This window comes from Struthio camelus, chromosome 5 (genome assembly GCF_040807025.1).
Source record: "Struthio camelus isolate bStrCam1 chromosome 5, bStrCam1.hap1, whole genome shotgun sequence".
NCBI classification, from domain to species: Eukaryota; Metazoa; Chordata; class Aves; order Struthioniformes; family Struthionidae; genus Struthio; species Struthio camelus.
The window spans coordinates 53,286,281-53,313,616 of NC_090946.1; the positions used below are offsets into that span (position 1 = coordinate 53,286,281).

Below are 27,336 nucleotides of genomic sequence, written 5' to 3' on the forward strand. Positions count from 1 at the left end.
AGCTTTATCTTCCTTCTCTGAGGGCTTCTGTATGTGCCTGTCCAAAGCGTTTCCCCAATCATATATCTTTTATGAGATTACCGAGGCACTTACCCCCCCCCAAAAGGAAACAATTGTTTCCATCAAATATGTAACATCCAGCAACATGGGCTTGCTATACCTCCTCTATAGTGCAAAAACATCTTAGCTAGCTCACAGGGACTGAATATATTTCAGTGTAATAGCTACCAACATCAAGGTCATTATACGGACAGATCAAAACTACAGCTGTAATTACACACTATTTGTTACAGTGAGAATCATTCTTTTAGTTCACAGAAGAGAAAACAAATCCAGCCTATAACTCTGAAAGATCTACACACTGAGTACAGGCAAATTAGTTCCTTCACACACAGCAGGGAGAAAATTTTAAAAAAAAAAGTTACTGTGGCAGCCAGTATTAAAAATGATGAAAAAAAGATGCTATGTTTTAAGTACTGCACTCCGATATTCAACATTTCTGTACTCGACTCTACACACACAGGTTTGACAACTATGCCACTTCACTTGTGCATACATGGAGCTGAATAGTTTGAAAAGACAGCACAAAGTTATTAACTTTTTAGAGTCAGAGTCTTTCACTGACATGAATGTGGTGACTTAAGTCACCTAGCACAGGACTGCTTCAAAACCAAATAGTTGAGACCAATCATTATGATTGTGGTATAAGTAGCTTGTAATTTAAATTAATTATAAAAATTTGTCCCATGCACAGGTAGAACAACTGAGCAAAGTGTTCAATATCATTATATGATCTGAAAAAGTATAAGCTGTTACTACAGGACACCCCCCACCTTCTCTAGCATGTGAAGGGCACTCTCACCAGGGGTCAACAATTCTCTGAGGCACTTTAAGTACACAGGAGAAAGGAAAGGAGAAAAAAAAAACATATGGGGGGAATCACTCAACAGTGATATTAGTTTCATACTGCAGATAAGAAAGCATCTTATTCTTCCAGAGAGTAACAACCAAAAATTCAACCCTCTGAATAGGTCAATAAAATCACAAGGTACTGCTGTCACTTCGTTTTCCATATACCTTTTGTAAAGCATCATTTGCAAACTTATTGAGTTAACTTAGGTTGGAAGAAACCTGTAATTACCTGCACTAAAAAAGACTGTTTAGAAAGCTTATTGTAATGTTGAAAAACGGAAGAAGTTACATGCATGGATGAGACTTGCAACCTTGTTTCCTTTCAACCCAGGAGGCCTCAAATCCTCTAAAAACTCTTACATCTACTTAGGATCACACAGATGAACAACAGTCTCAGCAGTTTCAACAGGCAATAGTTTGGGGTCTAAAACGTTAAGGCTTTATTAGCTACAGAATTATTTGTTTATTAGTTTATTAGTCACAGAATGAACTGTGACTTCACAGCTTGAGAGTACAAGAGGAAAAAGAGGGGAAGAAGAACAAAGCAGGCCTGTCGAACACATCTCTTTCAAAAATATTGTCAACGCATTTCTGTAACAGTTATCATCACCATACACGTTGACATTTAAAATCCAATAGCAATGCCCCCTACATTTCTATCCCGGGCTTGCCATGTTATAAAAAAAGACACCCTCATACATATACACGGCAGTGATATGCCTGTTGCATCCCATGACTTGATGCACACATGAAATAGAGTGACTCAACACATACATAGCCAGGGTCAGAACTACCATAGTACATCCAGAAATAACATGCAAGTAACAGAAACAGTATGACCACGGATGACAAACAATTACAAGCAAAAGCAGGAGACTTAGCAAGAACACATCATAGTGTCCAGAGGCCAAAAGCAGCACTTTTCAGTTGGATACAGGTTTCAAGGTCTTAGAACTGAGCTTTACATTTAGAGCTCAGAATGAGGTATTAGTTTCAAAATAACAAGTCTATGCATAAATATTCTCAGATTATTTTCTTTGCTAATGCATGCCCACTAGGCAACTTATTTATAAACGCAGTCCTATACTGCTGAGAAAACAAGAGAAATAGCCAACTGTTCCCTACTGAAAATGCCCACGAATATGCACCAAACTGATTTTAGAAACAATCGTGTCACAAAGCTTAAAATAGTAAGACCTGCAGTAAGTTAAGTAAATAGTGAAGTCCTCTCATTTTTCACTTTTTTGGGGGCTTCTTTCTTAATTATAGCTTTAATAAAAACACTGCAAATTACAGAGGTTAGAAGTCCTGAAAGAACTGCCCAGGCTCAAGTATAGTTCTAGTTTCTGAAATCTGAAAGTATATCCCACCACAAAAGTTGATTGCTGTTGCAACATGCTATTAATTACAGTGCACTTTGATGGAATGCTGCTTCAACACAGTAAACATTCACTCAATACATACATCACAAAAAATGATTTGAAAGTAATAAACTTTGATTTTTTTAGGGCAAAGCCACAGACAATGATAGTCAACAATAATGTCTCATCCATTCATTCATATATGGATACCTCCAATTCAGTAGATTTTGTAATTTGTATATAAATGTGACAGTCTATGCAGTTTTATTTTTATGTGCAAAAAGCAATTAGTTGAGGTACCCTTTCTATCACTCAAAGCAAACACCATTTGCAAGTGATCTACACTGGAAATCAAACGCTTTCTCTGTCTCCTACAGGGTTGTTCAATTTCTGTTCCTAACGTTAAGTCTGTGCTGTTATGTGTATTAAAACCATCGTGCTCCAGACCTACCAACTCCTCACTGCTCTTCAGCAGTTGTTTCTCTGATGTGAAATCTCTCAAGAAGCGAGAAAGGAAGAGACGGGACACGTTCAACCTGCCCCAGACCTCGACGCCTGGGAAACCCCTTTACGTGAGATTTACCTGAATACCCTTTCCTAGCCTTCAGCCTCCTCGGGCAGCAGGTACTCTTCACAACCCCCTCTCCCCACACAGCAACGCTCGCTGAGCTCCAGGGAGGCTTCAGCCTTCCCAGGCCCGGAGGCTCTTGCTCTCCGTACGCGGCACCCAGGGCTGCGGAGGCCGCCGGCCCGCAGGGCCCCGAGTCATTGTGCTCGGGGAGCTGACCGCAGCTGTCAAGGGGCACCTCGCTCTGCCCCGGGCGGCCGGGCAGCAGGGGCAGCAGGCCGGCGCCCAGGCAGCGGCCGCCCGCCCGCCCGCCGCTCGGCGCCCTGCGGGCCCCGCCAGGCGAGCGCGGGCGAGGCCTGGCGAGCAGGGGCTGCCTCGGCAGCCCGGAGCCCAGGCGGGCGCCATGCTAAAAACCAAAATGGCTGCCCCAGGGAAAGGAGCCCAGCTCAGGCCGTGAGGGGCTGCGCCTCCGCCAGCCCGGCCGACCGGCAACGCCGCTTCGCCCGCCGCACCTCGCCCAGGTACCGCCGCCGAGCCGCAGGGCCGCTCTGACGGCCGGCTCGGCCTCCGGGCCCCGACAGGCTCCGCTTCCCCGCGCGGCTCTGCTCCCGCACCCGAACCGCGGCCCGGCCCCCCGCGCCGGTCCCAGCCCGCGCCTCGCTCCCTCCCCGCGGAGCCCGCCCTCGTCCCCCGTACCTGAAGCTCGGCCCGCTCCACCTCCCAGTGCGCCCTCTCCATCTCGAAGCGGGCCCACTCGTGCTGGATGTAGTGCAGGATCCCCGGGATGGTGTAGTGCTGGGGCCGGGACAGCTCGGCGGGGCCCGCCGCCTCCTGGCCGGCCGGGGCCGCCGGGCCCTGCGGTTGCTGCTGCTGCCCTCCTCCTCCGCCGGCCCCGGCCCCCACGCAGCCCCCACCCGACTGCAGGTTCATGTTCCCAGCCGTCTGCGGCGGCGGCTGCTGCGGTCTCGGGGCGGCCGACATCCCACCGCCTCCTCCGGCTCCGGGGTGCTCGTCCATTGTCTGCGGGGAGCCCTCCTCCTCGTCCCGCGGCGGGGGCCTGGAGCAGGGGCCAGGGAGGGGGGTGAGCGGAGCTGGCTGGGGCGGGGAGGAGGGGGGGGTGGGTCGGGACGGGAGTGGGGAAGGGGGGGGGGGCCTGCGCCGAGCAGTATCCGGATGTCAGAGCCGCGCCGAGCTGCCGCCAGCCGCCATTACAGCCTCCGAGCCATCGGCCCACCCACCCGCGGCCGGGGGGGGGGGGAGCGGGGCGGCGCGGCGCGCGCGGGATGCCGGGAAAAACCGCTTCCCTCGCTCCCCCGTCTTCCCTCTCCCGGCCGGGCACGGCCGTTGCGGTGCGCGTGCGCATGCGCCTGCCAGCGAGGTAAGCGCCGTGCCCGAGGGGCGGGGGAGCGCGCTGAGGTGGGAGCGGGCGGGCGGCGGCGCTGCTGGCGCCGCTCCCCTCGGAGGGCGCGGAGGCGGTTCCTGCCTCTCGCTCCGCACCCGGGGACAGATCGCGCTCTGGGTTTAGGCGGTGGCACGCTACCAAGGGGTAGTCACTCGGGCAATGGCCCTCGTTTCCCTCCTGTCTCCCCTCCGGCCGCCGCGGGGCGCCGTGTGCCGCCCCGCCCAGCGCGGCCCGAGTTAAGATGGTGGCCGGGCTGGCGGCCGCCGCGCCGCGGGGAGGCGGCGGGGGGCGGCAGCGCCGCCGCTCTTCGCTTTTCTCGCTGTCCGTCAGGCAGCAACGGCGGCACTGGGCTTGCGGGAAGGCTACCGAGGTCACGATGGCCGAAGTTTCGGCAATAACGTGGTGCCGGGATACAGCCCGCGAAGTTTTAAAAGCTCCGTTCTCTGGGAGTTTACAAAGTAATTAGAAGAGTTGGTGGAAATAGTTCTAGCTTTGGCCATTAGCTGTGCTGTGGGCCTTAGCTCATCGTTTTCCTTTTATAAGAAATAAAGCTGGGTGCGTTAGGCCAAAGATGCCGTGTTGTTTTTCTAAAGGGGTGTTTAGGGGCAGCCCCCGGCCTGAGGGGCCGGCGGTGCGGGCAAGGGCGCTGCTTCGCTGTTTAAACTGATGTGCAGAAAAACAGATGAGAAGTCGCAGAGTTTAAGTCCTTAAAATTCGGTGTAGTTTAATGGTACATTTAATTTACCTCACAAGTAGGGAACTTTAGAATGCTTTTCTTAAATGCATGGTATGTCTGGGGAAGTTGCCTGATCATTTTTAATGAATGGTCATTTTTGGAGTATGTCACTGAAGGGTAAGGGACTTCTGTAACGTTTTCCTGTGTCCCTTGATGGGAAGGGGCAGTCCGTGTCTCCTCTCCTTTCTTTTTCTCCCAGTCTTTTCCACACGAGGGAGATTTTTCAGGGCATTACTGATTTGTTTCATCTGGTTAGTTTTATCTGTGATAGCAAATGCTCCATTTATTGCTGTAGTATGGATAAGGTCAAATTATCCCAGTTACAAATTATTGCTGTGAAATGCAGCATTTATAAATTATCATCACATCCTATTTGAAACGACTTGCAGATCACCCATTTTAAGTAAGATGGATTTTCTTTTGCCTCTCTTGCAAATGTCTGCGTACTGTACTCATTCAGTAAGAATATGGGTAGTTTCCTAAAGAAGGCTTGCTCCAGATAGATCTGGAATTGTGTTAATTACTAAAAAATAGCTACTACTTGTCTCATTCGGTACTGGTGTTTCTCCACTCATCTCTCCTCAGGTACATAATGATATTTCAGTTGTTTTACCCATTCCTATCTGTCTTCTGCACTGAATCATTTCCTACTAAAATTTAATCCTGCGGGCTTCCTGATTCCATGCAGATTAGCCTATCTAAATCCGAGTCGTTTCAACATCAGCAGATTTTTTTCATTGTCCAATGAACAGTATTGAATCATTACCAAAAACGAATACTAACCTCTCAACAAATTTAGCCTTTTTTCAATTACTGTCTTAAGACGCTCCCTGTTCCTGAACATAGAGGAGTTACTGCAATTTCATTTTGTTACCGTATTCAGCCAGGATTTTGACAACTAAGCAGCAAAGGAAAACTTTTTTACTCTTTCCTTCCTCCCTGACTTCCCTAGCATAATAAGGTTACTTTTTTTAAATGTCTGATCCTGGAGCTGAACACAGTGATTTCTTTTAAAGCAGCATAGACAAAGGTGTTTCATCTTTAGATGAACTGTATTTTGTACAGTAACAAGATCTACCATATAAAAACAAGTACTGTTACTGATAAGTAGTAATAACTGTATATGACCGTTATTAAAGCCTTGTCCATGGTGAGAACAACAATAGGAAGGATAAGGGTGTTGATTACATGAGCGGTCTTCATTTGCTACTTACCTTTTCACAATAAGTGCATAGCCAGATAGTTTAATAGACTAATGTGTATGTCAAAAATACTTGTTCCCATGCTGTCGCCTGCTTGTGCCCCTACCAGTTAGGCCTTTTTCTCTCTCTTCACTTCTCTTGACAGTTTAACTCATTTTGTTCTACAGATAGTACATGCAAATTAAGACACATCTCTGCATCCAGAAAACCAGTGCAATGTTCATTTATACCCTTGTGTTGAGTTGAACGGTGCAGTAAGTTACAGGCTTACAGTTCTATCTAACATTCAGTTTTAACTCTTGGCAAAGCAGATTTTTAAAAAGCAGTTGTGCATTTATTGTTTTTCAGATATAATCTCTTACTTACATTTTAAGTTAGATCCCTGAATTGTTGCAAAACTTTGTGATAGCAGTACAGTAGACAGAAATCCAATTTGAGTGACAGCTGTAATGCCAGATGTAAGTCTCAAACTCAGGTTGTGTGTTTTTTGTTTTTTGTAATATATCTATCAGAGTATGTATGAATATTGGAGGAATCTCTTGACAAAATAAGTTAATGATGTCAAGTGTTTGCATCTACTGGAAGAGTACTTAAAATTATGTTTTCCTGGATTTACTGCATGTGGAATTTGCTAGGTTGGCCACCCTGGAGATTTAAGGCTTCCCTTTTATCTACAGAACAGGTATTGCAGGCTGTGCCTCTCCAAAAGGTTTCAGCCACTGCCTTCAGATACTGGTTTAGAGGTGTGACTCACAAACAGACAACTTTCATTGAGGTATCTCATGAGCTTACTACATGCCTACAGAGCTGGCTTGTCCTGGAAGCCGTGTTCCTGAACCATCCGTTTCTCGTCATTCTGCAGAAAACCAAACAGGTTTGATTGTCTTAAATAAAAGGTTGCCTTGAAATACAAGGCTGTTAGATAACTGTTTCACACACACCTTAGCTATCTGTTCAGGCAGGGGAGGATGAGCCTGCTTGGGGGCACTAAAATCAAAAGGCATATCTCTTCATGAGCCGAGGTCCTTAGTCTTCAGCCTGTCTGCTTGCTGGTTTAGAGTGAGTTAAAGCCATTGTATTGTAATTCATCAAAGATTGCGCAGTCTATCAGTCTACAACTGTGAATCACACAAGCCAATCATGGTACCAGTTTCTCTCATAGCTATTTATCTGCAAGAGACACTTTAAAGAGGGTAAAATCTTAAACACAGTATGACAAGATATGTTTAAATTACAGTAGTTGCGCTGTAGTAGATAATTATGCCCAATTATGCTTACAGAAGAGATTTCTTGCAAAGGAAGTGGAGAGCCACGCAGTCATTCGGGAAGGTAATTTGTTCTGAGGGAAAGTTTGCAATTTTAAGACATTTTTATGTCTTTTGCTGATGCCCCGTTCTCTACGTATACTTTTTTTTTTTTGAGGCTTTTGGTTTTTGCTTCTCAGGAGTCTTCATGTTGTCGTACGGTTTTGTAGGTATTTCGCAGATGGAGGAAGAATGCTGTAGGCTATTCTGGACAAAATTTCTAATGCATGGTTGCCTGTGATTGGGAGAGCTGGACTTGACAGTCCATCAGGATCTGGATAGTCCCTTCTAGTCCTCTGTTCCTAAGCCCATTTGTGATGCAGATAGTTGTCCACTGACCTGGAATGAGAATGCCTATTCATTTCTGACAAACAGGCTTCAGATAGTAATGTCTTTTCATTACTAAAATGAGCAAAATGGCAGAGATATGAAAGGCTTGCATTTTGCATCAATTCCCTTGAACCATTTGATTCGGTATGCATAAAAACAGTGATTCATGTTGCATTTGTATGACTGTACATACACATGTGCAGGTATGTGTGGGAGAGCACACATAAGAATTGTGTCAGGAAATATGACTCTATTTCTAAATAGAGACTTGATTATTGATCATAAATGGTAGCTTCTAAAATACATAGAGCTTGATGGAGGAGTGGGAGATTCTCGACCCGTCATCATGCATAGATATGCTTTTTGTTTGCTTATTACACTTCACAGATCTCTTTACATTTTAATTATGGAAAATTCATTTTAACACATTCTATCTATAAGTGAAAATGAAAAGAGGAGAAATAAATTCTGTTGATAGAAACAGAGCTCAGTAATTTAATTGTTTTGCCTAAACTGGGCAAGCATAGGCTTTTGTTTCTACAGGATAATTTTTCAGAATTATTTCTAAAGGAAATACAAATTGAAGATGTAATTTTTTAACACTAGAGTAATTCTCAAAGGCAGCTTCCAAAATGATGTTTGCATGCTTTTTGAAATTATTTTTTTATTTGTACATTCAAATCAGAGAATTTATTCCAGTATTTCCACACAAAATTGTGTGCTTGTGTTGCCGTTTTTGTGAGCAAAATTTATGGGTGTAATTTTGGAGGCTATCTTTTGGCCTGATGGGAAAATACTTACATAAATGATGAGTGATACCAGTGGACATCTCCATTCTGTATGTTAATCACCTGTTCCAATGCTGTAAATAATGCTTGCCACATAAATTACAGATTACACATTCCAATTCTACTATGGTTCTACCTCTATTACAGCATGAATCTTTTTTTTATACCTATTCGGATAAGAAAATTTGTAAGGATTAAAAAGGAATTCTGATCCACGCTATTTTCATGTGTAAAACAATCCAGATAAAATAGTCATGACATTAGAAAAGGAGTAACCATGTAGAAAGTACGATTCAGGGCCAATCTTGCAATAGGATCCACATGTATCAATTCTTCATCTTTTTTTTCTGTGAGATACTGCTTTACTGGTAACTGAAAATGCAACAACTCTGTCAGTGCTACTGGGGTAGTTTTACTGTCTTCCCTTTCTCAGGTCTCACTTGAATATCTTCTGACATGTTACGCCTCAGGCTTTTATTCTTCTAAGATGGAATTATGTAACTTGCATGCTTTCTGAGAACAGGACTTTGGTTATGCTCCTGCGCACCACACAGGACTAAATTATCAAAATAGCTTAGAAACAACTTGCTCAAACAAAGGACTATTAATTCATACGTCAGCAGTACCAAACACAAAGTTGAAGTGGAAACCTAAGAAGAAAAAAGGAAAAATTGTGTATATCTTTCTCCTCACCTGTGTTGCTCAGATGGATGAAATTTGCAGTTGGGAGGCAGAACGTGCTCTTGGTCTCTTGTCTCTCAGCTTGGTAGTTTTTCATTAAAAACAATGGGCAGCATTTCTTAGGTTTTTCCTCTTTCAGACCGCAACCCTTTTCTTAGTAGCTTTCAGGGTTTAAGTTCCTTTTGCTCACAAGGTTGGTCTCAGGGAGAGTACCTCATTCTGGTCTGCAAGGAGTCGCTCAGTGTTACCGCTGCTTTTTGGAAGCTTTGCATCCAAAAGTGACTCACTCGTTTCAGTGTTTTACCTTTTGTTCTTTATTCCTCAAAATAGTAAGACGTCTCCTCTTATTGCAACTCTGTAACTTCAAGCAGAAATACAAAACAGAACAGGTAAAAAGAGCCACATGTGAAATGCAGAACGGATCATACAGATTCCCACTTAATCATAAATGTACACCTAAGCGGCCGTCAGACAGTGAAGATCCCGTAATAAATATCCCTCTAGGTCCTTTTTTTGTTCTAATTACCTAGTTCATTGTTCTCAGAGAACCAGCTCCGCTGGTTCTGAAATCCAGGGCTCAGTCAACAAGCTGTGTTACCAGAACAGTTTTTTCAGCAGCATTTCTGAAATAAGCCTGTGTGAACCTGTTTTTGTGATTTGTTGTGTGATTTTTTTTCCCCCCCACCCATATCTATTTTAAAACTATTTAGATCGTATGGTACTTTCTAAGGATAAGAAATGCCCCTATGACATCTTCTACTTATGTATTCTGATAGGAGATATATTTGGCAAAAACTCAATATTTTTTTCAGTTCTTTAGCTCCTGAAGTTTAAATTTTAATGTGGCTTCAGCTATCTACTGGCAATACTTCTGAGGCTGTAGATAACACTATATAGATAAATCATCAATCTTCATTTAGTTAAGTGAATTCTTGAGTATCAAGTCTAATTACTGAAGATGCATTTAGTATAGAAACGTAAACTTCTTTGTGTATGGAATAAATCACCGTACACTGAGGATAACGGGATGATTTTCTTGAGATACGAGTGATGATAATAGAAGTGGCTTTTATTTCAGAAAATAATTAAGTGACCAGTATTAATTACTTAATAGTACTTAATGGTATCACAATATATTGCAATGCTTTGTATCACTATCATGTAAGATTCAGAAAAGTATCAGATTCATGAAAGTATCACCCTATATAAACAGCATGTAAGTTTGTCCGAGTTCTTTATAGTATGAGGCAGCACCTATGCAACTTGCCTAGTTATAAAAAATAAGTATATGTTTAAGCATCTATGAAGCTGCTGACTCAGAGACCAATTCTGTTCTTTGTATGTTCTCCCTTAATGCAGAAATGCTTTTCTGCATGAAGATGTATTGTTTTTACACGAAGAACTGTACCATATTGTTCTGTGGATTCCTGACATGTTTTCTTCAGTTTTCACTTTCTTACAGGAGCTGTCAGATCTTAGGAGAGAATATTTGCATTCTATCTTGGAAAAGCACAAGGCGAGGAACAAGCCTTCAGAGTAGGAATAAAGAAATGGCTTTTGCAGTAGTTGCTGTATTTCCAGTGCCTAAACCTCAAGCACATATGGGCCAATAAGTCTGTGATCCAAATGGAGAGACAGATGGAAAACATTACAGTGACTGGTTTCTGGCATTAAAGAAAACAACCCAGAATTTTTATTTAAAAAAATTATATTCTGCAGTTTACCTTGTTTGCACACTTTTCAAAACATGAAAGATTTCAGTTAACTTGTGTAGCAAGCAGATTCTGATATATGCTGTGCTCTCTTTAACAGCCTTTTCCATTGTATCGTGTATGTAACATCGTTACATTATACAACTATATTTCAGTGGCATTGCGTGAATTAACATTAATTTAGCCTGAGATTAAGCTGTTTTAAGTAATTAACATGAACAGATTTCTCACTAGCTATCTAAGAGCCACACTTTACTTTTCATCCAGCGCAGAACCTACCTTTACATTCATTATGGGAAAGCAGACTGGAGAGAACGGTCTTTGGTCACCAAAAACAAAAAAACCCTGACTCATTTTGCTTCCATGAGCAAATACCTGCTGTATTCATCTTATTATTAATCTTACGTTTTGGTATTGGGTAAATGTCTAATTTTTCAAGCTAGTTAGCACACTAGAGTAAAATTGTGAGTAGATTTATGATTTTGGAGAAGAAATTGTTAACCCTCCCCCCAAATCGCAGCGTTCTACATAGGAATGAAATTGCCTGATGATGTGAAAGGTAATTTATTGTATAGTTTGTGATTGTTTCTGTGGAAAAAAAATTGGAGTTTTACCTGTAGAATACATGCAGAAAGATCGGGGGGTTGGGGTTTTTTTTATTTTTTTTGCTATGTTCTATGGTCTGTGGCCTAGCAATAAGCTGTCTTAGACATATGCAGGTTTGTGCCGGCTGGCTGTTAGGAAGCCTTTTATAACTCCTATATATACTTTTTTTTTTTCCTTTCCCTCCCAGAAATACTCTTAATTACTGCACCCTATATTCAAAACCACTGCTGAGATAAACACAAAAGAAATGATAAAATTTTTTCTTATGGTGAACAAACAAGGTCAAACGAGGCTCTCTAGATATTACGAGCACATGGAAATTCGTAAACGGACAATGCTGGAAGCTGAAGTAATCAAAAACTGTCTCTCCCGTTCAAAGGATCAGGTAAGTTTTTGTATTTTGTTCCCTAGCTATTTTATTTTAAACCAGATTACAAAACATTAGCATCTCACACCTTTTCCGTAAATAATTCTGAAAAGAAAACGTGAGCTTCCATTGCAGGCCATTATTTCATTCGTACCCATGAAGAGAAAAGCTGTGTTTCTATGTGTTCATGCAGATGATCTGTTACTCCATGTTGAATACATTTTTCTGAGGTTTATAGTTACCTGTTTCTTCCAAGTAGCCCAGAAATCCAGGAAGAATTTATTTTACCCTGTTATTACCTGTCTAGCAGTGATCTATAGATAGATACTATTGCTTCTTTGCGTGAAGGTAATAAGTATAGTAGTGGCAGCTCTAAGTTAAAGAACTTATGAGGAAGGATCCCAAATCATGAAACTATGATCTAAAATGTAGGATTTTTTTTAAAAACCCAAATTTTTAGGCCTTCTTATAGGCATTTTGATTTGAAAAGCAAGTTCATACTTTGTGCAAGAAAGTCAGAAAACACAAAAGTTGAACGTTTTCTTCAAGGAAAGTTAGATTTTCATGGTTCCTGTAATTGGCTCTTTAAGAAGAGCACCAAACTCAGCAGAATTGTCAAGCACGTTGGTTTACATTTGAAGAGAAATTTGTGACTTGGAATCTGAGAGGGGTTTTGGGGTTTGCTTTGCTGAAGTCAGCTTCTTTATTTTTCATTAACTATGTATGTCCTTGAACAGTGGTCGTCACATATTTTATTCTAGAAAACCTCAGTAAAAATACCAGTTCCTACAAAGTACTTTAGTTCACAGAATTGACACTGGCTAAAGAAATTAACCTCCCGAGACTGCTTGCAAGAGCTTTTTTAAACAGAAACTTCCCCGAAAGAAGGGTCAGTATACTACCATTTCAAGGACTGAACAAAATGATGTGCTTAAAAAAGGGCACTCACAAAGCAGTGGGTAACAGCACCATCTACTGGCTTCTGTCCTATTGTGAAATATGTATGGATTTTTCCCCTGGGTCTGGAAGTCCAATACTCTAGCATGTATATACTCTTGCATTTATATAAAAATATATATCATTTTTTACATCTGAAAATGAGCTTCAGATTGTCCCTTTTGGAATTGTTGCCATTTGAAGATTTAGGGGAAACTCTTGCATTATAACCCTGAACAGATTACTTCAGTTCTGCATGTCTTATTCTTGCATATGAAGAGTGTTTTAAGATCAGCAGACGAAAAGTTCCAACTAATACATAAATATCCTGCTAGATTTCCTTCAAGTCAAAATTGTTTGGGGGAGCTTGGGAAACCCATTGCTCTATGTAGGCCTTACAATGCAACAAAAGTTTCAACCCTTTGAGCACTGTATGTTTAATAATGTATTTTGCTTAAATAGCAAATACTATATTTGTCTGTTTTTGTTTCTGCCTAGTGCTCTTTCATTGAGTATAAGGACTTTAAGCTGGTCTACCGACAGTATGCAGCCCTTTTTGTAGTCGTTGGAATCAACGAGACAGAGGTAAAAAATTATATAAGCTCTTGAATATAAGTTTGTATTAATCACAGGTAAGAACGCAGTGTTTCCAATATGGAATTTTGCAAAATCAGAGAATTTCAAGGAGTCATTGCAAAATTGTTTTTATTGCTATTAAATAAAAAGAGGTATAAAAGAAAATGCAGTGTGTTTTGACTTCGTTTTATTGCAGTAGACTGAGCTCTGTTATCATGAGACAGTCTTCATGAGCTATATGCTGATTCTGCTTTCTGAACTTATATTTGATTAATGGAGGTGGGGTTTCTCAACAAACGTTAGCATTACAGCCATATCAGTTGTCTCATCTGCAGTGACTTTCTAACTGCTCATTGTTCTTAACCTCATTGGCCAAAGAAGGAATTCCCCTATTGTCAGCTGGAAATATGGCAAATTCTTGTATTAAAAAAAAAAGAAAAGGTATATCTAACTGAAAATTGACAAATACTGGTATTTCATGACTTCAAGCTGAGCCTGTTTACATTGATTCCCAGTTCTCAGAAATGAATTTAAAGCTTATTACTGGAGACCTTAGTGGGGCCATGTGGAAGATAGCTGGCGACTCTCACAGTGTCTTCAAGTCGGGGTTATAATGACATGCAATTTAGAGGAAATTCTTTTGGCTTTGGTATACCATGCAAAAATAATCTATCTATCTACACTGCTGCAGCAGTTCATAGTATGATTCCTGCAGCTGGCAGACGCAGCTTCGACACAGGTAGGCATAGCCTAGTTAGCTGTCTTTATCTAGCTAACGCTGGTGACAGTAGAAGAAAGGATGCGATGGAACGGCAGCAGCCCAAGCAGAACAAATCCAGTAGGCATTGCAGTGCCTACTCATGTGGCTCGCCTGTCCTGAAGCTTATGCTCCTGAGCTCTCCCTGCTCTTGGTACCTCAGATATGTAACCACACCTCCTCTCGCAATGATAGCCTGAGTTTGTGCACTTCATTGTAGTACTTATCATTATTTTCTGATTTACATACATCACAAATTAAAATAATGCAAATACTACTATAATAGTTTCTATCCATTCATTTAATATTCACTTGTTTTTAATTTAATTTCAGAATGAGATGGCAGTATATGAGCTAATTCATAATTTTGTGGAGGTTTTGGACAAGTACTTCAGCAGAGTGGTGAGTGAGACATTGAGTTAACTACAAAGCATTTCTTCTCTTTCAAAGCCTCAGTGAATACATTGCTTCAGGGAATAAATCAGGAGGGGAAATAATTTTTTTTTTTATATTCATGCAGAAATTTGAGAACTTTAGCATGAATATTGTAACCATAACGAAGCAATATCAGGAGATTTTTCAAAGTTCTTTTCAGAGAAGTTAAAGCATGCATGGATTATAAATCATCAGACAGGGAATACCAGAAATACTTTTGCTAGAAAATGGTGGTTTTTATATGCTTATACTCAGGAGGTTCTTTGGGTCATCTACTCCAGAAGTAGCCAATGGCATTTTCTACTTCACATTTTTCCTTTACGTTTCTCAGCGTTACATCCCCAAATACACTTCATTCATGATAAAGATGGTAAAAGCATTGAGCAGGGATCTTGACATCTCTCATGTTGAACAAGCTTAGAAGGATGGAACAAATGAAATCTCAACAACTAATCTGTACTTGTGCTCCCCAAATTATCGTCACATAACGGTGGGGCTCTGATAAAACAGCTATTATATAAGTCATTTAGTTAAGAATTCACCATCAGACTCTAGTTAAAATGAAGCATTGCTGCTCTTTCAGGTGGGAGGTTTTTTGTTTGTTTTTATGAAGTTTGTAAATGCAGCATTATAATCCTGTATAGAACTTGTGCTATTAAATATTGTTCAAGTGCTGTTTAATATAGGATTTGTAAAGATCTTGTTAGAAAAATTCAGCTGAAGTCATATTTAGGCAGTGTTTCAGTTTGGCTATGTTCAAATGTGTTGGACATCCTTCTTACAAAAGAGGACTGGATAGAATTTCTCCCAGAGTCCATCAGCTTGAGGGTATTGCAGTGGTAATTATACATACAAGCGATCAGTATGCAGGGTTTGTAACATTGATTTCCCTAGTACTAGTACTGCAGCAAAAATAAGAGGAAAAGCAGAGATGGCAGAACTTCTGTGTGAATTCAAGGGCATGCTTGATAAGGTCATCTAACTCCCCCACCATTTGGATGCTTGGCGGATGCTTCAGGCTATTATCTCAGCTAACACTGTGCCTTTCCGTTGAAAATTGGTTGGTACTGAGTATATGGCTTTCTGATTGTACTAAGCTTAGAATTTGCTTCTTGAAACTGTTAGGATTGCAGTCACAACGTAAGCAGTGATAACGAGGAATGGAATTTGATCCCTGCAGCGCAAGAATGCACAGTAAAATTTACTAGCATCGTGTTTATCTAATTGAGGTAATAGCTGCCAACCATTTCTCAAGTTTTATTCTCTTCAGTTGAGGTAGAACAAAAATAGATGTAGTTCTTATATGTATAAACACAGTATGTGTCATTTCTTGACTGTACATGTGATCCGTCCACTGACAGTTGTTAGAAATTTGCTGAATTCATCATAACAGGGATTTTAGTATTATTCATAGCAGTTAAGATTTAAAACTAGGAGAACTGAGAAGGGGAGTGGTTAAATAAATCTCATACCATTCCATGGTTCTATTTTTAATGGCATGTAATACAAAATAAATAGCAAAACACTGAATAACAGGGCTATAATTCTAGCTAGGGTTTCTGGTAGAAACCACAGACCAAAAAAGTATTAGGTCTGTACTGTTATGGATAAATGATTAGGATTTGCAGAATTTTACAAGAATCCCAAATTATGATGATGACAGCAGAAACAAAACTGTGGGAAGGAAAAGAACATCTGTCCTGATGTAGAGGGACATTTTGTCATCTCTGTATTTTTAGTTTTGTGAGTTTAAACATTCTCACATAAGCTATTTTTATCCAATGGAGTTTACAGAGCTTGAATTCAGATATCAGAACAAACATTTACAGAATTAGGAGCAAGTTTTCAGAGTTGCCCCTGAGATTTAATTCTGAGTCTCCTTCATTTTCATCGTGGCTACCCAGGGAGAACTCTGCATACTGTTCAGAATAGATACTCCACCATTTTCAACTTCCTTTTAATATTAAGTAAGTTGAAGTTGATCAGGCTCTTGAAGTGTAATTTTTGTGGTCCCAGAATCACAGAACAGTTGAGGTTGGAAGGGACCTCTGGAGATCATCTAGTCCAACCCCCCTGCTCAAGCAGGGTCACCTGGAGCACGTTGCCCAGGATTGTGTCCAAACGACTTTTGAATACCTCCAGGGGAGGAGACTCCACAACCTCTCTGGGCAACCTGTTCCAATGCTCTGTCACCTTCACAGTAAAGAAGATGGAACTTATATTCAGATGGAACTTCCTACGTTTCAGGTTGTGCCCATTGCCTCTTGTCCTGTCGCTGGGCACCACGGAGAAGAGTCTGGCCCCCATCCTCTTGACACCCTCCCTTCAGATACTTGTACACATTGATAAGATCCCTTCTCAGTCTTCTCTTCTCCAGGCTGAACAGGCCCAGCTCTCACAGCCTTTCTTCACAGGAGAGATGCTCCAGTCCCCTCATCACCTTTGTAGCCCTCCGCTGGACTCTCTCCAGTAGCGCCATGTCTCTCTTGTACTGGGGATCCCAGAATAGGACCCAGTACTCCAGGGGAGGCCTCCCCAGGGCTGAGGAGAGGGGCAGGATCACCTCCCTCCACCTGCTGGCAACACTCTGCCTAATGCACCCCAGGATGCCATTGGCCTTCTTGGCCGCAAGGGCACGTTGCTGGCTCATGCTCAACTTGTCCACCAGGACTCCCAGGTCCTTCTCTGCAGAGCTACTTTCCAGCAGGTCAGCCCGCAGCCTGTACTGCTGCATGGGGTTCTTCCTCCCTAGGTGCAGGACTCTGCATTTGCTTTTGCTGAACTCGATGAGGTTCTGCTCTGCCCATCAACCCAGCCTGTCAAGCCTGTGATGCAGAAAAGATTTTTAATTGAAGGATAGCAAGATCACTCAGTTGAGGCCTGTCGTAGACTAGAACTGCCTATTTAGAGCATCTTTAGACCATAGTAGCATTAGTAATTTTATAAGTGGAAACTCCCCCTAAAAATCCAGGGTTAGATTGTAAATAGAATCTGTAGTGGCAAAATTCCTAAATTCCTTTGGTAGCAGATGAAGAAGTTCTGTGGGAACAGGCATCTGTCTTTAAGCAGAGATTAGGAAAGTTCCACCCCAGCTGTGCAGGATCTTAATCACTGTGGCTGTGATTAATCGTTTCTAAATTTAGACATTTAACTGAGGCACCAAAGTTAGAAGTCTGGTCATCCTATGCTCCCATTATGGTCAGTGGAGACAGATGAGGAGCTCTAGAAAGTGAGTCACGTCTCAAGTGTGCTGAGTCAACTAACTCTTGGAGATACCTGTCTCTTCTGTTGACTGTAGAGAGAACATAAGCGCTTCTAGTTCCAACACTTCAGTTAAGTGACTAAAGCTTGGGGTAGATCCAGGCCGAGAATAGAATGGAAATGATGACCGTGGAAATGGTGTTGTTTGGGCTGGAGCGGTAGTTGAAAAGTGCCAGGGGTCCAGGCCTTCGACTGGCCTTCCCTCTCCTGCTCTGTCTACCACAGCCATGGGTATGCACCATATCTAGATTTTGCTGATGAAATGATATGCAGCAAAATATTTAACTGCATTTTTATATACATTGAAAAGTTGGCATTAACATCCTGTTTTTACAGAAAGCAAAAGAGAGAACTTACTTAGGGCTGGAGTTGCTATGATTAACAATACTGTTTTAGGCTGGTTTTCTACCTGCTCATTCAGACAGCACTGCATATATTCAGAATGTTACTTGTGGGTGATCTCTGGGGGGTTTTTTGTGTGTGTGTGTTTTTTTTTTTTTTTAAGTAAAAATTTCATAACGTTATCTTTTGTTATGGAGGCAGATGACATATCAAAGACAAAGGAAGGCTGCAGGTTAGAACATGGAACTGTACAGTCCAGAACAGAAAGCTGAATAGCCCTAAAGTTTTACATCTGTATTTTGAAGACTTTATCCTCTAAAGGGAGTAATGTGTCACGTTTAATGACTATGAGATGAAAGATCAAACTGTAACTAAAGGTTATCTGTTTCTTTTTCTTTCAGAGTGAATTAGATGTATCCTTTTCAATATCAGAAATCCTTCTGTTTTTTTTTTTTTTTTTTTGCTGTACCAGTTCATACTGTCTTGATAGTGATGACTGTCAAGCGGTCAAGACAATGCAGAGTCATGGTTTCACAAATTTCGCACCTGGAGTAAGTAGCAATATTTTCGCAGCCATCTGAAAATGTGGCTGATATTCATTAAGGTTTCCTGTTTAGATCCGCAGCCATTAAGATGAACCTGGTGTCATTTAAAGTAAGACAGGGAGAATGTGCTTTCAGACAACTGTATAATGCCAACATAGAGACATGAACGGTTATATTTATGGGGAACTTTCAGGTTTAAATGAGGATTACTTCAGGATTTTACTTTTTTCCTCAAATTTGCAAAAAAAGTAGACATTGAAATAAACTACAGTTATAAGAAATGAATATTATAGCTGTGTCTTGATCCAAATAGTAGAGCAGTAGCATCATTGCAAGATTAGGTTTCCACTTGGATCTTGCTTTATGAAAGTTTAGGTGAATTTTATTTACCTTGTCAGAAAACAGAGAGGAAACAGAGAGGCTCAGGAGAAGGAAATGCCATTGCCACAGACGCATCTGAATTTTTTTCTTTTTCATATACAGCCATATTTTCACAGGTACCATCTAAAGGGTATTAGCCAAAATATAATCAAAACTGAAATAAAACCAAATACAAACAAACACTAAGAACTAAAATACAATCCTAAATACTTAAACACAATTAGTAAATAAATAAAATACAATAATGAATACTAAAATACAAAGAAAAGTGAGCTAGGAGAATGTAGCACAAACATCGTTCTCTCACAGTAAATACCTAGTCCTAGTTCTTCAGTCTTTTTCCTCCTCAGTTCTTCCAGTCCGAAATTTCCACGGCCTGCTGTCTGTAGTTCAGTAGTTCTTACGACTATAAATGTGGTTGGTTATGTGAGGTTATGTGGCTGGTACAAAGGGTTTCAGGTATACACCTGAAATACAGTTGTCATTCTGGAATCAAATACTTAAATAATTTTGTTTAATTACCTTACTTAATAAATAATATATAGGAAAATATAGAAAAAAATCATAAATTTTCTTGTAATCATTCTCACTACTGAAAAAAGCAAAAGGGAATGATCTAATTAATTTTGCTTGCATAAATATTTTAATCCTTGCTTTTTACATACATGCTGGAACTCTGGCTCATTTACTGAACTCAAATTTATTTGTTTAAATACACACGCGCGCACACACACACACATGCTGTATTTCTTTCCTGAAATATAAGAAATGCTTTGGTATTCGTATAAGACTCCCAAGTTCACTTACATTATAAAAGAGCAATAATGAAATTTCAGCATGAAGGGACTCTTAAGGTCTCTCAATGATTGTATGACTACATTTTTTTATATTCAGTTATTGTAGTTAAGGATTAGAACTATGTACCTGTCTTAAGAGTTTTGCTGAATTAGAGACTAACCTGCCATACTCAGTAATTATACATAAAAATGGCCCCTTATGTTTCCATATGGAGTGCTTTGAGTATGCATTTACACATTTTTTTTTTTTTAATCTTAGTTTGTTTTGAGTACTGATGATTCTAAATTCCGCCTGCCTCTGGTCATCATTTTCATACTGTGAGGAATTTTCTTTAGTTATATGCTTGCATGTACACATCCACAAAATCACTAGTAGCCCAATTAATGGTTGAGAAAAGCCCCTGCATATCTCTCAAGCTTCTACATGCAATGTTAATTTGCATTGTTTGGAGGAGTTCTAGCATTATATGCTAACACTAACACTTGAGACTTGCAGTACTGTGTCTGTGTAACTCCCTGTAGAAAGTCATCATCTTCTACATGGTTCACATCTGCATGAAGATGTGAATGTAAGTGTTTGGAAAGTAGGATTGTACATTACTATCTTATTTGATAATGATTACCTGAAAGAAGGTTCTCAAGTCTCGACTGTGCAAAATTTGGAAAACCTCATGGGTGATATGGCCTTCCTCAATGTGTGTGAGGTACATATTTTTCCATTCAGAAGTGCACTTTTTTACATTGTACCTTTTAGGAGCAATTTTAAAACATTTTGCTTCTGTGTGTTTATATACATACACACACACAGAATTATTCTCTCATTTAGGAAAAAGAATTTTTCATAGGCTAAGATAGGCAAAATAGTTCAAGTGAAGAGAGAGATCCTCAACATTAAATGTAGAGGTATAGTGATGACTGTGATGACAGGTGGGCTGTTCAGAATCGTATTTATCTTTCACAACAGCTTGAACAGCAGATAAACAGGTCCAGAAGAACAATATAGGATCTGGACTACAAGTGTTTTAGACAGCTGTTTATGCAGTGCAAACAATAATCTGTCAATATGCCTTTCATAGAATATAAAGTTAACATCCCCACCTGGGATTAAACCATTTCCTTTGCCAAATAGTCTTAGCTAACTCTTACATTCAGTATAATTAACTTGGAAGCCTAACATCTGATGGAGGAAGTACAGTTGGAATGCCTGTAACAGCAAGCACCAAGCGTTATTTATAGACTCTTTGTATACTGAGTATCTGCCTGGAGATTGTCATCATTTCCTATCTCTGTGATACTATTTTTGTGTATAGATGCACATGAAGTTTCTTTTAAAAGTGATAGCAGCTATTTTATATTGAAAGTAATATTTACTAACATGCAAAATATAGCAAGAATCTATATGAAATCCAGAAACATAAAAAATAGAGCATAATCACATTTAAAAGCTATTCACCCATTCAGAGCAAACCACAGTTAAATCTAAAATGAGTTGTTACTATCACACTATTGAATTATTCCTGGGATCCATGCTAAGGCAGCACGTATGTCCACTGATTTTTAAAACATACTCAGCCTCCTAATGCAGCTGCTTGTAACGTGGGACTCGAGCTTGCATTTAAGTCCCAACGCCTTCATTCACCCAAGCCGCCTGCATCCTAGCTTGCATACTGGCCCGAGTCTGGAACCAGCTATCACAAAGGGGCCCTGGGGCACAAAACACAGACGAGATCCAATCTGAATCCTACCCAACAGATTCATACGTAATATATATGGGTACATATGGGGGGGGGGCGGTGTGCATGTGTGACTGAAGAATGCCTGCAAGATTGCAAGATTATCATCTTATGCGTATTACAAAATTGAACATAGTAACTACAATTGAGTAACTGCTTCAACTCCTGAATAGCCATGGTTTTTAATGGTGCTTTTATGTGTGAATTCTAAAGCCTCTAGCCATTACACGAGATGATGTCCGCTTTCATTCTGGAAGTCAGTCAGTCAAATAGTTAAGGGTACTTAGGATGAAAAGCAGTAAAACTTCCAAACCCCCTTTTAAAGCTGCTTTTAAAGCAGAGGCAAGTATTTAATTGTGTTGTTGGGCCAGTTGAATGAGTAAGTACTAAAATTGTTCTAGCAATGTTGTTTCCTATTGCGTTAATATAACTTGATGAGCTTTTGTGTATCACGTAGTAGGTGGAATTTTTTTACCTCTAAAACTACAGCTTGGGTAGTGTAGAACCCACTTTCCTGGAGTGATTATGACCAAAAAAGATTATAAGAATTAAGGTGTTATCACAGCAACTTTGTAGGGAAGAATATACTGGTAAGTGTGGGAGTTCCTAAAATCACTAACAGTTGACTTTTCTGTAGCTTGAACTGGTGAAGTAAAGCTTCCTCAAAGACACATTATTAGTTTATGGAAGAAACAAATACATACGTTCCTGTTGTGGGAGGCATGGGGGAAGACCGAGTTCTCTAGAACCAAGCGTTTGAAGCATGTTGTCCTGATTTTTAAAAAAAATTACATCCCATTGCAACTAGTTTATTCTTCCTCTTCTCAGATAAAAGGCTTTGATACAGGAAATACTTCTGTGAGTCATTGTATTCTAACTCCCTCCCTCCTTTGGAATAACACTTTCAGAATATGGCACGTTTAAGTAATGATGAGAAAAATCAAATGATAAATTTATACTGAGAGTTTATAAGGATACACTTCAGTTTGTACTCTAAAATAAGAGAATTAAATGGAAATCTGTAGGATTAGTTTAAAACTGCTTGTTCACTAAGGGAAAAGCTTCCCTCTAGGACTGTGATGCAGGAAGAGATGTACTCACGTAAGGTGAATCAGCCAGCCTTCCAGCTTTCGGTGAGACTATAACCATAGAAATTACCAGAGTAGGAACCACTGGTTGCTCCCACAGTAGGGACAGATATCCTAGAACACCACAGAATTTGAAGGTACCATTTGTCCCCTATTTAATGTTAGCATAGTTGTTTGAGGGGAAAAAAAAAAAACACTCAGAAAGCATTAAATGGGTTTTTGGCGACTAAAATTAGCCTACCATTAGATAGGCTAGAAGTTATTTTAAAGCAAATGTTAGTAAAGATAAAGTCAGAATACATGATGTTTCTTAACTGTAGACAAAAAAAGAAGCAAAGTTAACCTTTAGTTGAAGATTTATTACCAGGATGGAAATCAAGGTTTTGCAATGGCTGTATATTCAGTAACAAACCATCTACCCCTTAAGTAGTGCTGTAATCCACAGAGCTTTTGTTTGTACTCTTGGGTGTGTTGCCTGATCACAAAGTGTTGACTGCACCTTATCTCCTAAGCCTGTACACACCCTTAATTACTCACCTAGAAAATCCTGAGATACCTTAAAATGTCCCTATATGAAGAACGTGTATGTCACGATTAAGTCTTGAATGTGCCTCTTTACTCCTTTCCTTCCCTCTTCCTTCTCCACCCTTCTCAACTGTTTGCCTATATGATATTTCAGGGAAGGAGACACAAGACGGTGTATCACATTTAGCTCCTTTTTGTATGTACGTGCTATAAAACCTATTTGTGAGAGTAGAAAAACATCACTATTTCCTTAGTGGGGGCAGCTCTTTGAGCCACTAAAAGTCAGCATAGGATTTAAGTATCAGTTTCAGTGGGTGCCAGGTACCTACCCAGAATGGCATTGAGTGAAATCTATAAGCCGAAGACTGCAGTAAATTTTCAACCTATGCAGAAGCTGAGCCCTGTAAGTATTTCCTACTAGCTAAAAGTTTTGTTTTGCATACTTGTTTTTTTTTTTTTTTTTAAAAAAAAAAAGCCTGTTAACCTCTGACAACAGAGATCTATGGAAAGTCCCTCAGTGGCAGCCAGGATTCTTACTGGAAGCAGGACCTTTAGTGAGAGCTGTGGGCAGTGAACATGTCAGTGCACGCACCATATACAGCTTTTCCTCCTCTTGCCAGTTGCTCGGACTGGTTTGAGCTGCTGCTCGGCAACTGGGTGTGGCTCTGTGACTTCAGGACTTGAAACCCTGAAATTTGGGATCACTTGCCAAACACGTGACAGATGGGGAGGATGAGTATTGCTGAGGATCAGAGACGGGTGACCCTCACTGGGCAGGGCATTCAGACTCGCATGGCTAAGTGATGTTTGTATGGCAAGATGCAACAGTAGCGGACAGTCACAAGACTTAGAGGAAGGGAAAAAAGAGCCAAGATTGCTCACTGTGTAAGTGTGAATGTTTGCCAAGAACAGCATGGGAAAGCGAGGTGGGAACGGAACTGAAAAAGGAAGCCCGGACGTTTGGTTCAGGGGAGAGGGTAAACAATACTTTGAAACTTTCCAAAATTAAGATGAGAGATCTTTCCAGAATGGTAAGTTAGTATCCACATTCAAGCTGCAGGTGAAATCATTGCTTCCAGAAAGATGGCTGGGCAGTGCAAGATTAACAGGTTACAGATGGACAGAGAAATCACACCACTAAATTTCCTTAGGTCCATTTTGAAGTAAGCTGGAATGGTCCTAAAATAGAAATGGCATCTCATTTAGCCATACTGGGTTTGAGTGGAACGGCCGCAGGATACCTAATGATATGTGTGCAGTTTTCCTTAGACGTGGTATCAGCTCTTTAGAAAATGCAGCAGGGCAAAGAGCAGTCCTAAGCGTTCAAAGTGCTTTCTCAAACAAGGTGATGCTGGAAAATAGTGCTAGTTCGCTGCCTTATCACTGTTTCTAGTTGTTACAGTCTTCTACGTTTTAGAATCTCTGAATTCTTGAAGGGCGAGGAAAGCCTGGGCAGACAGAGGAAAGCAGTCTTGCTGCTCCTCTGTAGGATTTATAGCGCTGTGAATCACTTAGATTGGTAGAGTGCAGAAAGATAAAGCCACTCCTGCTGGTTTTGAAACTTGTTGAAACCTGAATGGAATGTTATCTAACTTTGGTAACACATCCGCTTGTCTACTGTAGAGCACTGTGTCACGGCTCAACTAAAGAGGAATAGAAGAACTGTCTTTCTAAAAATTCTCACATTACTATAATAGAAAAGCCTGTAACATCTCAGATTAAAAAACAGTTCCATAAAGACTGATCTACTTGAGAAGTGTAATATAAGAACTTTGTCTTAAGTCTTTAATCTGCCAAGCAAAGTAAAAGGGCTACTTCTGGCTCTATAGCCAGAGAAGCTGACGTTACTAAAAGCTTGTCGGACAGTACTGTTCATCAGTGCTCGAGGGCCTGAATCTGAAAGCCAAATTCAGAAAGCAGTCTGGTATTTAAAATGCAACTTACTTAGAACTAGGTGCCCAGGTTTAGGTCAGCAAAGTGGAAGCTCTCTGATGAATGAGATATTTTGTGAGCTTTATTATTAGATTAATGCATCAGCTGTTTCATATCAGCCAATTCCTTTTAAGAAGCTATTTTCAAGCAGGTCAAATAAATACCACCAGTACCTTAGGGTAAGGAAATTCTCTGTTAAGAATCACATTTTAGGAATTTTTCAGCAAGTGACTGGCAAATGTTTTACTTAGAAGAAATGCAGTATATCTGCATCTTCACATTCAAGTTTGTTGTCCATTGATAACAATATTTTATATTCAAGCAGTAAATAGTACCAGATAGTAAAATTAACCACCTATATCTTTTTCAAGTTTACCTTTCTTTTACTATGTGAAAAATCTTCCAAGATGCAACATTGTGGGTGCTCTATCATCTTCTCTGCTACAAACTTTGGACATCTCCGTGGCCAGGCAAAAACAGATCAGTGGAACTGTTAGCGCTAGTAAAATAAACAGCCAAACAAAAAAGAATTTAGGAATACGTATTATTTGTAAATTTTAATCAAGGACAAGGACTAAGATGCCTACAACTTTCTCTGAATTATCTTCATGCTGTTCAAAATATACTTAACTTGAAATGTTTCTAGATAATGTTCAATTTGGACAGAGTGCACATCATTTTGGATGAAATGGTGTTAAATGGTTGCATCGTGGAAACAAACAGAAGCAGAATTCTTGCACCTCTGTGTGTGCTTGACAAAGTAGCGGAAAAATAGCAAGATGCAAGAATGAACAGTGTTTTACAAAGACAGTGAAACCATCAAGACCATACCAACAGCAATTTTCTGTTTTCGTAAGGCCAACTCATGCAATAGTGAGACTTCTTGGAAAATATTCCATTTATTACCCTACCTACCCAATGGAAAGATACAGCTAAACATAAAATGGAATCTTAAATTTGCAACTTTCTATTGACACAGCAGAAGTCTTTCTAAAACAGCCAACATCATTTTTTAATTCACTGAGGATAAAAGAATGGAAATTTGCATTACTGTCAAGTCATGTGTGCACTTTAGTATCACTTTGTATTATGTTACATAGTGCCAGACCTAGGAGAAGAGAGAAAATTCAGAAATATAGTTTCAAATGGTGTTTCAGCCCTTCCTTTAAAGCACTAACTTGAATTTTTATTTTCATACAACTGTAAATTACATTTCTGTAACTTTTATGACCACTTTTAAACTAGATTCTGCCTTCTTCAGAAAGCTGATTTCATTTGCTTTTCTACAGAAGTCATAGTTATGAAAGAAATGCAAGTAACAGAAGAATAGACATGTTTAAGATTCCTGCACACTGTGGAAGTTGTAACTAGAAATACTTAGCATTTATTAATAAAAATAATAAAAATTAAAGGATTGATTATATTTTATTCATCTTTTATCATATACCTATTGGCTTCATACGTTACACAAAATCTTTTCTATCTTGGCATACTGGTATTTTTTTTTTTTCCCCCCTCTCATATATTCTCTGTCCACGTGTTATGATTAAAATCTCTGCAAAGATATGTAGCACAGATATGCAGCAAAGATATGCAAGTTTCTCACTACCAGTTAAATACCAAATCACGTCTTCCTTCTGGAGCAGGGGGAGGTAGCTCAGTAACAAAATTTTGACTCAAGTCTCTATGCTACAGTCTAAGTCACTGAAAAATTAGCAATCAGTTTACTTTCACTTACCGTCCTAGAATGAAGGTATCTGGCTCCTTTACAACCACCAAGCTAGCTCTAGGCATAATTAGATACTGAAACAGCATATATTGTGTGTACTTTATGTTTGCAGGGATCTAGATACAGCTAACTTGCATCCAAAGTCTAAAAGGTATTGAGTACAGTGTAGTGCGGACGAAAGTAGTCCTCAGCTTTCAATTTCCAAATTGTCTTCCTGTTATCTAGGAAACCTGAATGTCCTGAAACAGAATGGCATTCCAGCTTTTTGAACTGAAGATACCATCAAATATAAGCATTTCTTGTAGATTACCATACAACCGCAAACTTTTA

The 27,336-nt window shown here is 40.2% G+C and overlaps 2 protein-coding genes across 11 annotated transcripts in view; one reads left to right on the top strand and one right to left on the bottom strand.

Annotated features, from left to right (window-relative positions):
* Positions 1 to 4,073, bottom strand: part of STRN3 (striatin 3) — a 66,456-nt gene extending 62,383 nt beyond the window's left edge. For 3 of the 7 annotated variants that reach the window (XM_068946390.1, XM_068946391.1, XM_068946387.1), the window contains exon 1: positions 3,538 to 4,065. In XM_068946390.1, the coding sequence (XP_068802491.1) occupies positions 3,538 to 3,858 (321 nt within the window). In that variant the 5' untranslated portion in view covers positions 3,859 to 4,065. Of the gene's footprint in view, positions 1 to 3,537 lie in introns of all 7 variants that reach the window. The other 4 variants (XM_068946394.1, XM_068946392.1, XM_068946389.1 and 1 more) reach the window with 2 other exon arrangements.
* AP4S1 (adaptor related protein complex 4 subunit sigma 1) lies at positions 3,234 to 26,693 on the top strand. Of its 4 annotated transcripts, none has more exons than XM_068946395.1 (6): positions 3,234 to 3,362; positions 11,790 to 11,987; positions 13,404 to 13,490; positions 14,572 to 14,640; positions 18,678 to 18,689; positions 25,924 to 26,693. In XM_068946395.1, exons 2-6 carry the CDS (start codon positions 11,850 to 11,852, stop codon positions 26,050 to 26,052), a joined length of 435 nt encoding a protein of 144 aa, XP_068802496.1. In that variant the 5' UTR covers positions 3,234 to 3,362; positions 11,790 to 11,849; the 3' UTR covers positions 26,053 to 26,693. The 4 variants fall into 4 exon arrangements, with proteins under 4 accessions (XP_068802496.1, XP_068802498.1, XP_068802497.1 ...); XM_068946396.1 differs by lacking the exon at positions 3,234 to 3,362 and adding an exon at positions 4,094 to 4,219; XM_068946398.1 differs by lacking the exons at positions 3,234 to 3,362; positions 18,678 to 18,689 and adding exons at positions 4,116 to 4,219; positions 15,799 to 15,911 and having other exon boundaries at positions 25,924 to 26,666.
* The last annotated feature ends 643 nt before the right edge of the window (positions 26,694 to 27,336 follow it).

Coding starts and splice junctions, on each gene's coding strand:
- AP4S1 (XM_068946395.1), top strand. CDS start 11,850: ATGATAAAATTTTTTCTTATGGTGAACAAACAAGGTCAAACGAGGCTC. Junction 11,988..13,403: donor TCTCCCGTTCAAAGGATCAG/GTAAGTTTTTGT, acceptor GTTTCTGCCTAG/TGCTCTTTCATTGAGTATAA. Junction 13,491..14,571: donor TTGGAATCAACGAGACAGAG/GTAAAAAATTAT, acceptor ATTTAATTTCAG/AATGAGATGGCAGTATATGA.